Below are 12,967 nucleotides of genomic sequence, written 5' to 3' on the forward strand. Positions count from 1 at the left end.
TCGGGGATTGTTTTTCACACGACTTGCGATTTGTGAGCCGGGAATAAACGGTCGCCTCTAAATTAACTGCACTGGCAATGGCTAGGCACGAAATTCCCTCATAAGCACATTTTCCTTTTACCTCGAAATGTCGCTCCAGCCCAGAAGCATCCTCATTCGCCCTCCCAAGGCCACTGGCCTCGGATAAATTTTAGGGTCTGCGAATGCTTCGTTCCTTTGGGCTCCCGGGAAGCCGCCCACGGCCCCTGCGCCCCCTCCTCCCAGGGCCGCAGCAGTGCACAACAACCATTTTCCCCGCCAGGAGCACACTGTGTCCACGCGCCGCTGCGACTTCGCTGATTGGTCGGGCTCCTGGTAAACATGGAGCGGGCAGCCAATGGGCGGGCTGTGCACGAGGGCTGCACGAGCCTCCGGGCCAGCGCTCGCGTGGCTCTGCCTGCCCGGCTACTATATAGAGCAGTTTATAGCTCTCAGCACAAGCTATCCTTTCCACTCCTCTGGCAGATCGCTGTTAGCTTTCCCGCCGAGATCCGGAGCTCTCCTCCAGCTGTTGGAGGAAAGACAGGAAAGAGCTTATTTTTCTTTTGAAATACCTTGGCACAACCAGCAAGGGAACATCTTGTCGAACATTTAATAGAGAGTTGAAAAGTGAAATAATTTTAATTCATTGCAAAGGGCCCTTTGATTCGGGGTTTTGTTTTTCACTCCTGCCCCCTGCCCCGTTTCTAACTCTCAAGTCAACCGAGCCCAAACATGGTGATGTTCAAGAAGATCAAGTCTTTTGAGGTGGTCTTTAACGACCCCGAAAAGGTGTACGGCTGTGGGGAGAAGGTGGCTGGCCGGGTGATAGTGGAGGTGTGTGAAGTCACTCGAATCAAAGCTGTCAGGATCCTGGCTTGTGGAGTGGCCAAAGTCCTGTGGATGCAGGGATCCCAGCAGTGCAAACAGACCTTGGACTACCTGCGCTATGAAGACACTCTTCTCCTGGACGACCACCCAACAGGTAAGTGACCCAGCTGTTGACTGGAGGGCGAAAGCTGATTTGAGAAGAGAGTTGATACGAATAAATAGAGCCTACACTAAATATTCTAAGTTGCTCAGGTGGTGTGGTTTGAATTTTGTGTCAATTCCTTATCTTTTTGTTTCTTTTTAATTTACAATCCCTGCCCACCCAAAAGGGTGATTTGTACAATTTCTTGTGGTGCTGTGTTCTGGAGATGTTGAAGGATGTTGCCTTACCTATTGAAACATTTCTGTGCATAAGTTGCTTATTCTTTGCTTGCTTCTTGTTTGAGATGATTGTAGCTTAACTGTCCTGGTTGAGCCTGTCAACACTACAGGGCTTTGCAACTTTTTGCCCAACAAAATACATCAGAATCTGTCATTTAGGAACAAAAGGGATGAGAATACGAGTTCTGCAATACTCTTGCGTGATGCCTAAGAATTCCTTATCGGCACAGATGCATTTTAAGTGTAACAGGAAACCTAATGGTTACTTGCTTATCTCTCTTTTCAGGGGAGAATGAGATGGTGATCATGAGACCTGGAAACAAATATGAATACAAGTTTGGCTTTGAGCTTCCTCAGGGGTAGGTATCAGCTAAATGCATCTGTGGACTTATCTGTCTCTAAAAATCTTCCCCTCCTTTGATCACTCACTGTTCTTGGAGAGCATTTTTTTAAGTTAGTTGTTTCCTTTTTCTTTATAAAGGCCTCTGGGAACATCTTTCAAAGGAAAATATGGGTGTGTAGACTACTGGGTGAAGGCTTTTCTTGATCGCCCAAGCCAGCCAACTCAAGAGACAAAAAAACACTTCGAAGTGATGGATCTAGTGGATGTCAATACCCCTGATTTAATGGTAAAGTCATTCTAAGATTCTGTTCTTTTTGGGCTCAGGGGTGCTAAGTCAAATGTCTAGGGCATTAAAAGTGAAGCCCCTCGGGGAATCAAGTCCTAAATCATCAAGGTGGGAGGGAAGGCTACCTACTATAAATAAGTACTGGAAAGGAACGGAAAGCAGGGAAAGGATCTCTAGAAATTCTCAAAACACCTCCATTCTACATAGGCACCTGTGTCTGCTAAAAAGGAGAAGAAAGTTTCCTGCATGTTCATTCCTGATGGCCGGGTGTCTGTCTCTGCTCGAATCGACAGAAAAGGGTTCTGTGAAGGTAAAAATCTGTGCTTAAAATGGGAGACTGCTAAAACAGAAACTATGGGTTTGGGATGAGGGCTGTAGAAAGGGACAAAAGAAAAGTCGTTGATTGTACTGAGCATCAGTTTTCATCTTTCCCATTGCTAGGTGATGAGATTAACATCCATGCTGATTTTGAGAATACATGTTCCCGCATTGTGGTGCCCAAAGCTGCCATTGTAGCCCGCCACACTTACCTTGCCAATGGCCAAACCAAAGTACTGACGCAGAAGTTGTCATCGGTCAGAGGCAATCACATTATCTCAGGAACCTGTGCATCATGGCGTGGCAAGAGCCTTCGGGTGCAGAAGATCAGGCCTTCTATCTTGGGCTGCAACATCCTTCGAGTTGAATACTTCTTACTGGTGAGTTTGTAGGGTTGGAGAGAGAAATTGTTCATCTGTCAAAACAATAGTGATGTTTTCTCCAGATCTCTAGCCTAACAAACTCCCGTGTTCCTTTCTAGATCTACGTTAGTGTCCCTGGCTCCAAGAAGGTCATTCTTGACCTGCCCCTGGTAATTGGCAGCAGGTCAGGCCTCAGCAGCCGGACGTCCAGCATGGCCAGCCGAACCAGCTCCGAGATGAGTTGGGTAGATCTAAACATCCCTGATACCCCCGAAGGTGAGCCAGACCTAATGTCTTTTCTTCCCTTCTGGTCTGCTTGGGTTTGTAAAATTGTGATGGTCAGGCATTTCTTGGCCAGGCTTCTTATCCCCATACTTTGTCTCTGTAGCTCCTCCATGCTATATGGATATCATTCCTGAAGATCACCGATTGGAGAGCCCCACCACTCCTCTGCTAGATGACACAGATGGCTCTCAAGACAGCCCTATCTTTATGTATGCTCCTGAGTTTAAGTTCATGCCACCACCTACTTACAGTGAGGTAAGAATTGTCATTTTGCCACTACATTTGTCCTAAGCCTTCAGTGGAAAGTTGACTTGGAGGGATTACTAAACTGGGTTGTTCTCTTAGTTCTTACCCAAACTAAAATATCCTTTTCTTTCTTCCTCCCAGGTGGATCCCTGCATCCTCAACAACAACGTGCAGTGAACATGTGGAAGGAAAGAAGCAGCTATACCTACTTCTTTCTTTTCACCTCTCTTCCTGGACTGACTTTTTAGGAGACTCAACAGTCTCTGCAGTGGGGTACAGATCCACCCCAGCCTCTGACTCTCCGGTGTAGGAGGTGATCATCAGGCAATCTCTTGGGCCTTAAAGGGTGCGCAGTCGTCCTCAGCCAGTGAGATGTTGTGACAAGGGTTTTTTTGCTGGATGGGTTTAAAAACACAGACAAATTTAGGCCCATTCCATTTTCTCAGATCTTTTTTGAGAATTGAGGCATTTTAAATAAGGGGTAGAAATGGCCTCCTGGTGTGGTCTTCCCAAGGTTTTATGGAGGGGATTTCAGACTGTTATAACAATAGATCTTGAACCTCTGCCATGTGGAGAAAAGCCAATTTAGCAAACTAGAAGAATGAAAAGGAAAAAAATCATGGCCAAAACTTTGGGAAAAAGATGTTCTTAAAATCATTGTTCCCCTTTGTTTGTACACTTATAGATAAAAGAAAACAAAAAAGAAAAATCCTCCAGAGCTTATTTGGTTTAGAGTGAGCTTCCCATGTGAATTAAAGGGAAGAAGCTCTAAAGTTGTCTTTGTTTAGAAAGTGCTTTAATGTGGCGTAAAGCAGTAGTAACTATGCCCCACCAAAGGTCTTAAAAAGCCATTTTTAGAGCCTATTGCACTGTGTTCTTCTGTTGGCAAACATTTTCATGTGGGAAAATGTGTTTTTCTTCTCACATGACTCCTTGGAATTGATTCTGAGGTGATGGTCTTAGCACTTTAGTTTGTGTCAAATTTTTTTCCCCTCTATCTCAGATGTAAGCCAAAATCGGTCTACTGTGTCTCTGGGGTAAGCACAATGACAAAAAAAAAAAAAAAAAAAAAAAGTGTTTCTCACTACTTTTGAGACTTTGTCCCAGTGTACAGAATTCTGCAATTCTGACACTCTAATTATATGAGAAGGGTTGCTGCTATCAGCCTTGCCTACTGTGACATCTCCAAAGCCAAGGAAGAACTCGATCAAAATGCCCCAACACTGTGATTAGAGCATCCAGATGGTGCCATGAGAAACTAGAGGGCAGGTTTTCACAAAAGCCCCTAGGGCTCCCTTCCCCCAGTGTTAGGAGACGGGGATGTTGATAGCCCCTCTCTCACTGCAGCCACCAGCACTTGGTCAGTCATTCTCAGCCTTAGCACTTTGTTCGCTGTCCTGTGTCAGAGCCCTGAGCTCTACCCTCTCCTGAGAAAGTATGTGGGCTAAAAGTGGTGTCATTTTTTTTGTTGTTGTTTTTTAATTGTATATCTTTTTGTATGACAAAAACTATATTTTGTACTTAACCAGATATATTTTTCACCCCAGGTGGGGGTATTCTTTGTAAAAAAGATAAATAAAGTTTTTTTAATGGAAAAAAATGTTGGTTTTCTTGTCTGTGAAATGGTATTAGAGAAATTTATTAGAAAGAAAATTTGGGAGTTCCCATCATGGCGCAGCAGATTCCTTCCGACTAGGAATCACGAGGTTGTGGGTTCAATCCTTGGCCTTGCTCACTGGTTAAGGATCTGGCATTGCCGTGAGCTGTGGTATAGGTCACAGACGTAGCTCGGATCCAGAGTTTCTGTGGCTCTGGTGTAGGCTGGCAGCGACAGCTCGGATTCGACCCCTAGCCTGGGAACCTCCATATGCGGCGGGTGCAGCCCTTTTGACAAAAAAAAAAGAAAGAAAGAAAGAAAAGAAAATTTGCCTAAAGGAGGTCTCTCCCTAACTCGCAATTCACATTGTTGTAAACCTTGTAGAGAGAACATTTCCTGTTGACCCTAATGAATACAGTCAGGGCAGGGGTTGGAGGGGTGAAGAGGGAAGCCATTTTAGCTGCATTGTCTTTTTTTCCAATTCACTAAAGAACTGTAGTGGGATCTTCTGGTGGTCTAAGCTAGTTTTCTACATCTATAGCTAGTCACTACTAAGTTCCTTCAGTTTGGGTGTGCATGAGGCTTTTTTTTTTTTTTTTTTTTTTTTCTTTTTTGAATGAGCTCTTGAAATACAGGGAAATGAAGTTTGTGACGGGATTTGAAAGGGAAGGGTTATGATTCCCTACTTTATGATTTGGTTTCATCATAGTTTCTTCCCAGTATAAACCTGGTTTATATGCAAGAAGATGTAACATAGGACTTAAGGATTTAGAGTAATAAATATCAAGTTATTTGAAGGTTGCTACCAGTTTTTATTTCTGCTGCTCCTCACACAGTTCCTATGCAAGCACATGATCATAACTCAGTAAATGTTTGCTGAATATTCGACTCCACCCTTACCGTTCGGAATATACCTCTGCAGTTCCTGTTACTTCTCTGCAGGGTAATAACAATAGATTGATTCCACAGTTCTACCCCTAATTGAAATGACTTTTTATTATTCCTGAAGGAGTGACTAGGATGAGAAACCCTGAGATGGCAGAGGTCAACATACTTTATGATTTCTGGCTCTTTTAAACCTTTGCAGACAAATCTAGTCCTAGCCTTTATTTGGGGGCTGGTGTTCCTGTGAACCTCCACATAGTAATTCCAAACCTCAGATTCCTGGAAGTTCTTAAAATCAATGTAAATGGAGTCGAAAGTGAGGTGAAAAGATTTCTTTTCCATTTCAATCTTCGTTTGTCTGTGTCTATCTTTCATTCTCAGTAGCACTTTTGCTCTCTCCTGGCTCTGTTTGTTTTTCTTTACTGATGTGTCAGTCTTTAGCTCTGTTGCTGTGGTGACTATCACCTTTATTCTTACCTCTACCTCTTCCATTTTCTACCTGTTTAAGAATTTAGCACCTCCTCTTTCGAATTGTGACCAGGAAACTAGGTCAAATTGATGGAAAGTTTTTTCTGGAGCTTGTTTTCTAGGGACTGGAAGGGTGGAGCAAGGACAAGAGCAGGCCAGAGGGCAGGACAAAGAGATGGAGAGACTATGGAGCATAAAAGCCTGGTTGTTTGTGTACACAGCCTGGCTACTGGTATGTGATATAAGAAGTGGATGACGGAGAGAGGGTAGATAACTTACACCCAAGGTCTGATAGAGATTTGGTTCTTGAAGGGCCAAATCATATATGCACCCTCTCCTAATACCGTAATACCTCAAATCTGGCACTGTCCAACAGAACTTTCTCTGATGATGGAAATGTTCTCTATTTGCACTAATAGCATAGCCACCCTCCTCATGTGACTAGTGATCTCTGAAATATGGCTACTCTTACTGATGAAGCGTGTTTTTATTTTTGTTTAAATTTAATTAGCTCCACGTGACTAATGACTATCATACTGAAAAGCACAGCAAAATCTGAGGAAGGAAGCAGCTATAGCAGAGGAAATGCATCCCTCCCTCAGAGCATAAAAGTCTCCACTAGACTTCTTTTTGCCTTCTGTACACAACTTGTACCTCACCACAGAGCATTTTCTGCACATAGGCTTGCTTAAGTACTTTTTCTCGGGTCCTGGTCCAGCTTCTTCTCCACTTAAGTGGGTGGATATTTTGGGTCTTCCTTTCCCATACTTTTCTCATATGCCTTTTAATTTTTAAAGAGCTATAACTTACATGTTCAGCCATTAGAGGAGAGCCAGTTCTTAGTATCATTTATTCATTAGGTCCAATCTTGGAGAGGAAGATCTGCGGGAAGACAGCAAGAAAACTATCTAAAGAGAGAGAAGAGGAGTTCCCATTGTGGCCCAGTGGATTACAAATCTGACTAACATCCATGAGGGACAGATTCGATCCCTGGCCTCACTCAGTGGGTTAAGGATCTGGCATTGCTGAGTTTTGGTGTAGTTTGCAGAGACAGCTTAGATCCCGTGTTACTGTGGCTGTGGTGTAGGCTAACAGCTCTAGCTCCAATTGGACTCCTAGCCTGGGAACTTCCATATGCCATGGGTGTGGCCCTAAAAAAAAAAAAAAAAAAAAAAAAAAAAAGAAAGAAAGAAAGAAAGAAAAGAGAGAGAGAGAAAAGAGCTAGACAAAGTAAAATTAACAAGAAAAGAACAGGTATATCCATAGCCAGGGTCCTTGGCAACCTTGATAACTCTGAACAGACTAGAAACATAAGGATGTAATTGGGTTGAGGTATTGGGAACGAAAAGTGTGAAGAGAAGTCCTGATCAGGAGTTCCCTAGTGGCCTAGTGGTTAAGGATCCGGCATTTTCACTGTGTGGCTCGGGTCACTCCTGTGGCTCTGGTTGAATCCCTTGCCTGGGAACTTCTGCATGCCATAGGCCATGACCTGACCAAGCACCTGATCAACAAAAAGCGATGGCATCCAAGTTGAAGGTTATGAAGTGGGGTGAAGAAGTCACTTTTGCCCAGTTCTTTCAATAGCATATAGACCCGTCCCTAGTATTCTTTCCTTGGACTAGCTCTAGGTGATGAAATGTATTAGATGGATAACGAAAATATTTTACTGACCCTCTGATGGCCCAACCCCTGTCCCAAGCATACTGACCTCAATAATTCTGGACTGGAAAAGAAGAAACTTTTGTTCCACTCTCTTTCTGACTCTACATCTACCTCATTTCCTAAGCTGTAAAACTCCGTCTCAGAGATGACTGCAGATCCAGGGCTGCAGGCCCAATAAAAGGAAGTCTATAGCCTAGAAAAAATCCAGCAATCAGCCTTCCTATACTATTAAGGAGAAATAGTGTAGTGTGGTAATAAGCACATGTACCCTGGAGCCTAGCTATCTAAATTCAAATCCCACTTCCACCACTTAACAAGTTTTGTGACCTTGGGCAACTTGTTTAACCTCTCTGTGCTACAGTTTATTTACCTGTAAAATAGGAAATAATAATAGCACCTGCTTCAGAAGATTGCTGTGACTATTCAGAAGATTATATGTGAAGTGTTAGAACAAAGCAAACACATTCTTATTAGCTAAAATAAAAGAGGAGGCTGAGTTCTCTTGTGGTGCAGCGGGTTAAGGATCCGGTGTCGTCACTGGGTTGCTGTTGTGGCACAGATTCTAAACCTGACCTGGGAACTTCTATCTGCTCCAGGCATGGCCAAAAATAAAATAAAATGAGGAGGCAAATTACCACCACCCTTTGTTAGTTCATTCCCAGGCCTGTCCTCAAAATTGTTCTTCCTCTCTGACTTATCATAAGTAATGTCATTCTCTCTTTGCTCCTCTTGATTCCCTTCCTGTGTTGGGGGAACAAAACAATCTGAGAAGAGTTCAGTGCATAGATGCTGACTCAACTTCCAGTTAATTTTGTAGTAGGAGAGAAGTGACCCACTATGGGGTCAGGCCAGGCCCTCTGCACACGCCCGTGGTATAGATCTGGGAGCACTAGGATTTTCTCTCATACTCACAGTGTGTGTCACAGGCCTCTGGAGTAACTGTCTCACTTTCTGGAAATTCATTAACTGAGCTTCCTTAACTTTTCAGTGTACAACTCCAGGGGAAATCTTCCCCGTATTTGGAATAATAAACTGAGAAACCGAGAGTGCCAAATATACCATGACAGTATAGAGCCCCCTCATACTCTCTCCCTCTCTCTCTTTTTTTTTTTTTTTCCACCATGCCCATGGCATTTGGGATTTTCTGGGCCAGTAATGGAACCCATGATGCAGTAGCAACACCAAAGGATCCTTAACCCACTGAGCCACTGGGGAACTATTAGAGTTCTTATTCAAAGTTATGGTGGTGGAGTTCCTGTCGTGGCTCAGTGGCTCACTAGGAACCACGAGGTTGAGGGTTCGATCCCTGACTTCCCACAGTGGGTTAAGGATCTGGCGTAGGTCGCAGACGTGGCTTGGATCCCGTGTTGCTGTGGCTGTGGCATAGGCTGGCAGCTACTGCTCCGATTAGACCCCTAGCCTGGGAACCTCCATATGCCACAGGTACGGCCCTAGAAAAGACAAAAAAAAAAAAAAAAAAAAGTTATGGTGGAGTTCCCGCCTTGGTACAATTGGATCGAGGTCTCCGCAGTGCTGGGACCCAGGTTCCATTCCCATTCCTGGCACAGCACAATGCACTGAGGATCTGGCATGGGTAACAACTGCAGCTTGAATCTGATCCCTGGCCCGGAAACTCCATATGCCATGGGCCTGCCAAAAAAGAAAAAAAAAAAAAATGTATTGCATCTCGGTTGATTTATTTCCATGAGGTAGACTAGACTGAGTAGCACAAAAGCCAGTGGAGGTGAGCCATACTGATTAGGCTCAATTTAATCTATTCAGGCTATTCCCATCTTTGTCTTGAACTTTCTTTGGTGTGACTCTGCTGTATTTTTTTTTTTTTTTTTTTTGTCTTTTTGCCATTTCTTGGGCCGCTCCCACGGCATATGGAGGTTCCCAGTCTAGGGGTCTAATCGGAGCTGTAGCCACCGACCTATACCAGAGCCACAGCAATGCCAGATCCGAGCTGCATCTGTGACCTACACCACAGCTCAGGGCAACGTTGGATCCTTAATCCACTGAGTAAGGCCAGGGATCGAACCTTCAACCTCATGGTTCCTAGTCGGGTTCGTTAACCACTGAGCCACAACGGGAACTCCACCCTGCTGTAGTCTTTATGGGACCTGTTATGTAAGGAGAAAAGAATGAAGAAACAAGGAAGGTTGGGCTGTTTCTGACTACCAGTTGGTTGGTCATCTCCAGGCAATGGAATGATGTGAGAAAGAAGAAGGCAGAACACGGGGACATAATTGTGAATCCCATAGGCCTGAGTCCTGGGGTGTCAAGCAAGTTTTATCCTCTGTCCTTGTTGGGCGATGGAGCGGCTGACCACCTCTCCAAGTCAATCAAATGGTCAGTAAACAGGTTCTTGGAAATGTCTGGCTGGGAACCTAGCTTGGATATTTTTAACCTCTTGGACAGATGGACAGAGGATTTCAGTTATGAGGCCAGTGTGGGGTGGAGTGTGGGGGGGTTCAGGGGCGTGAGAACTGTGTTTCCCTTATGTGGTTCTACGGCTAAAGACTCCTCCCTCTCCAGTTCACCTGTCTCAATTCTGACTTCTTCCATCTGTTCAGGCTCATAGCTTCCTTCCTGTGCCCCCTGGTCTCCCATTTCTCTCTATTCCTGGTCTCTCATGCTTGTCTCACCTTCCAACTCAGAGGAATTTTTGTTTTCTGTTCCAGACCCCAAGATGTTTTTAGCTCCATATCCCTGAAGTTCAGGGCAAAGGTGGTTGGACAGTGACCAACGGCTCCTTTGCACTTCTGGAGAAGGTAAAGCTGCCATCAGTACCCCACAGCTTCTCTTCAGTTCTACCTCTCCAAGCTGTCCTACAGGAGCGTCCCATGCTCATGAACGTCACTGTCCCCAACTCTTGGGAACAGAGTTTGAGACCTTGGAAGCCCAGATTTGGCCTCATGTATCTTTGGAAAGGAGAAGAAATGTTGGTAGAGGTCAGAGGCAGTAAACCTGGGGTCCACAGGTGGAATCAGCTTGCAGACATTACAGACTTGTACAGTTTCTTCCTAAATATTTGAATTGGTTGCAAACATTAAAAAAAGCAGATTTCACCATAATCTATTGTTCTGGCTTCCCCTAAGAATGTGGTAATACTGAGTCCACATTCCCTCACGGCTCTTGCAGGAGCTAAGTAAGGGGTCAGGCAGACTCATGTTTGCCAGCTCTCACCAATCCTTACTGCATTACTTTCACCTGCTTCACTCCTTTATACCCCTGACTCTTGTCTGGTGTTAAGGTTTATCTTAGGTTGTCACCTCTGCTCTAAGTAGAGCTTCTTAAATATTTCCTCTGAAGGACCCCTAATTTTAGGGAGAACTAATTTTCCCCTGGGGCTTCTGGAAGAGTGCTAAGTAGCCTGTCACAAGCCAGAAATGTCTTTGTAGTATATGTATTATGTTTAAAAAGTGCAAATTTTGACTTATACTGCATAACATATTTATATAGCTTTAGTATAAAAATAATTGGTCTTCCCACACCAAATCTTCTTTTTCTTTTGCCCGTGTCTGAGGGCCAGGGATAGAACCCACCCCACAGCAGTGATCCAAGCCACAGCAGGGACAATGCTGGATCCTTAACCACTAGGCCACCAGGGAACTTCCCACCACCAAATATTAAAAGTAAAACTGGGAGTGCCCATTATGGAACAGCAGAAAGGAATCCGACTAGTATCCACGAGGATGCCGGTTCAATCCCTGATTTTGTTCAGCAGATAAACATCGGCATCGCCCTGAGCTGTGGTGTAGGTTGCAGATGCGGCTCCAATCTGGAGTTGCTGTGGCGGTAGCATAGGCTGGCAGCTGTAGCTCTGATTCGACCCCTTCCATTTGACAAGGGTGTGGCCGTACAATGCAAAAAAAAAAAAAAAAGAAAAAGAAAAGAAGTAAAACTGACACTCTGGAAAATGTGTCACGTGCCGTCTGTGGCTCCAAATATTCCTCATCCCTTTACCCACTGATAACCTAATTTAAATAGCACAATGCTAAAGACATGAGGCAAAGAGAGACTTGGAAAAAAAGACGCGGAGAGAGAGTCAGAAAAGGAAAGGAATCTCAAAGACAATAACAGTAAGCACTCTTTCGGGCTCTTGGCCACCACTTCTGACCTGGCCCAGCCAGCTCCTGGGAAGTTTGTAGACATCCCTGATGTCTCTGGACAGGTGTTACACTGGTGGACCAGGATGAAAAGCAAATCTCAAAAGAGAAGGCAGGCCAAGTAAGGGAGAGGTCAGGGGCCAAGGGCAGCCAAGTATGGTCAGAGGGGAAAGACTGTCTAGGGGCCAAGAGAGAGGCTTGGAGACAGGAAGCAGAGGGCTGAGAAAAGCACTGGTCAGCAGTTGTCCTTTCTCTCACTGAGCCCATCTTTTTGTGTATGTGTCTTTTTAGGGCCACACCCATAGCACAGAGAAGTCCCCAGGCTAGGGGTCGAATGGGAGCTGCAGCTGCTGGCCTACACCACAGCCACGGCAACACCAGATCCTTAACCCACAGAGTGAGGCTTGGGATCCAACCCCATCCTCATGGATGCTAGTTGAGTTCATTACCACAGAGCCATAATGGGAACTCCAAGCCCATCTTCCTTTCACTTCCTCTTACCCCACCCCCACCCCTAGTCTGAGAAAAGATAAAGAGTAAACTTGACCTCCTTAGATGAGGGAATGCCGCTCCACAATGGCTACATCTTTGGCCATAGCAGAGCATAAGGAGGAAGAGGACCAGGGCTTCTTTCCCTGTCCACATGGGATTTCATCTGTTCTCTCCAAGATAAGATATACCCCAGGTCTGTGTCCCTGACTTAGGTGAGTTTGTTCCTCCCACCCCTATTGGTAAGTCAAAGACAGGTCCAACCTCCCTCCTGTTCTAGTACTATCAATGCTGCCTTGGGTGTAATAGAGAATGTTCCAGACAGGATTTGGATATTGCCACTTGTCCATTTTACACCAAGGAAAATAGAATTACAGGATAGGGAAGATTTGGAGAGAGGCAGGGGTTCAAGTTTTGGGAACCCTGGCCCACAGCTGAGGCTCTCAGGAGGAGGGGAGGTTTGGGAATGGAGAACCGTCCCAGAGTCAGAGGTCGGGAGGGAGGTGGGCACAGCCCCTCCCTGCATTGGTCAGGACTGGGTCTTAGAAATCCCTGGATTCCTTCCTCCAAAGTCTAAGATGATCAAGGAGATCACACTTAGCGTCTCAGGTTCTGCAGTTAAGGTTGGATCACTGCCTTCCCTCAGACTCGCATTAGGGTTGCAGGAGGAACCTCCCTTCCCTT

General features: G+C 45.0%; 1 protein-coding gene and 1 long non-coding RNA gene across 3 annotated transcripts in view; one reads left to right on the top strand and one right to left on the bottom strand.

Annotated features, from left to right (window-relative positions):
- LOC106510173 overlaps positions 1 to 260 on the bottom strand; it is a 37,619-nt gene extending 37,359 nt beyond the window's left edge. For both annotated transcript variants that reach the window (XR_002343449.1, XR_001308392.2), the window contains exon 1: positions 122 to 260. This is a non-coding gene — a long non-coding RNA (uncharacterized LOC106510173). The remainder of the gene's footprint in view (positions 1 to 121) is intronic.
- Positions 492 to 3,663, top strand: TXNIP (thioredoxin interacting protein). Its single transcript, NM_001044614.2, is given in 8 exon segments — positions 492 to 1,003; positions 1,517 to 1,589; positions 1,712 to 1,859; positions 2,067 to 2,169; positions 2,301 to 2,557; positions 2,659 to 2,815; positions 2,928 to 3,079; positions 3,212 to 3,663. Coding segments are annotated over 8 exon segments (1,176 nt in total). The 5' UTR covers positions 492 to 753; the 3' UTR covers positions 3,248 to 3,663.

This window comes from Sus scrofa, chromosome 4 (genome assembly GCF_000003025.6).
Source record: "Sus scrofa isolate TJ Tabasco breed Duroc chromosome 4, Sscrofa11.1, whole genome shotgun sequence".
In the NCBI taxonomy this organism is placed as follows: domain Eukaryota; kingdom Metazoa; phylum Chordata; class Mammalia; order Artiodactyla; family Suidae; genus Sus; species Sus scrofa.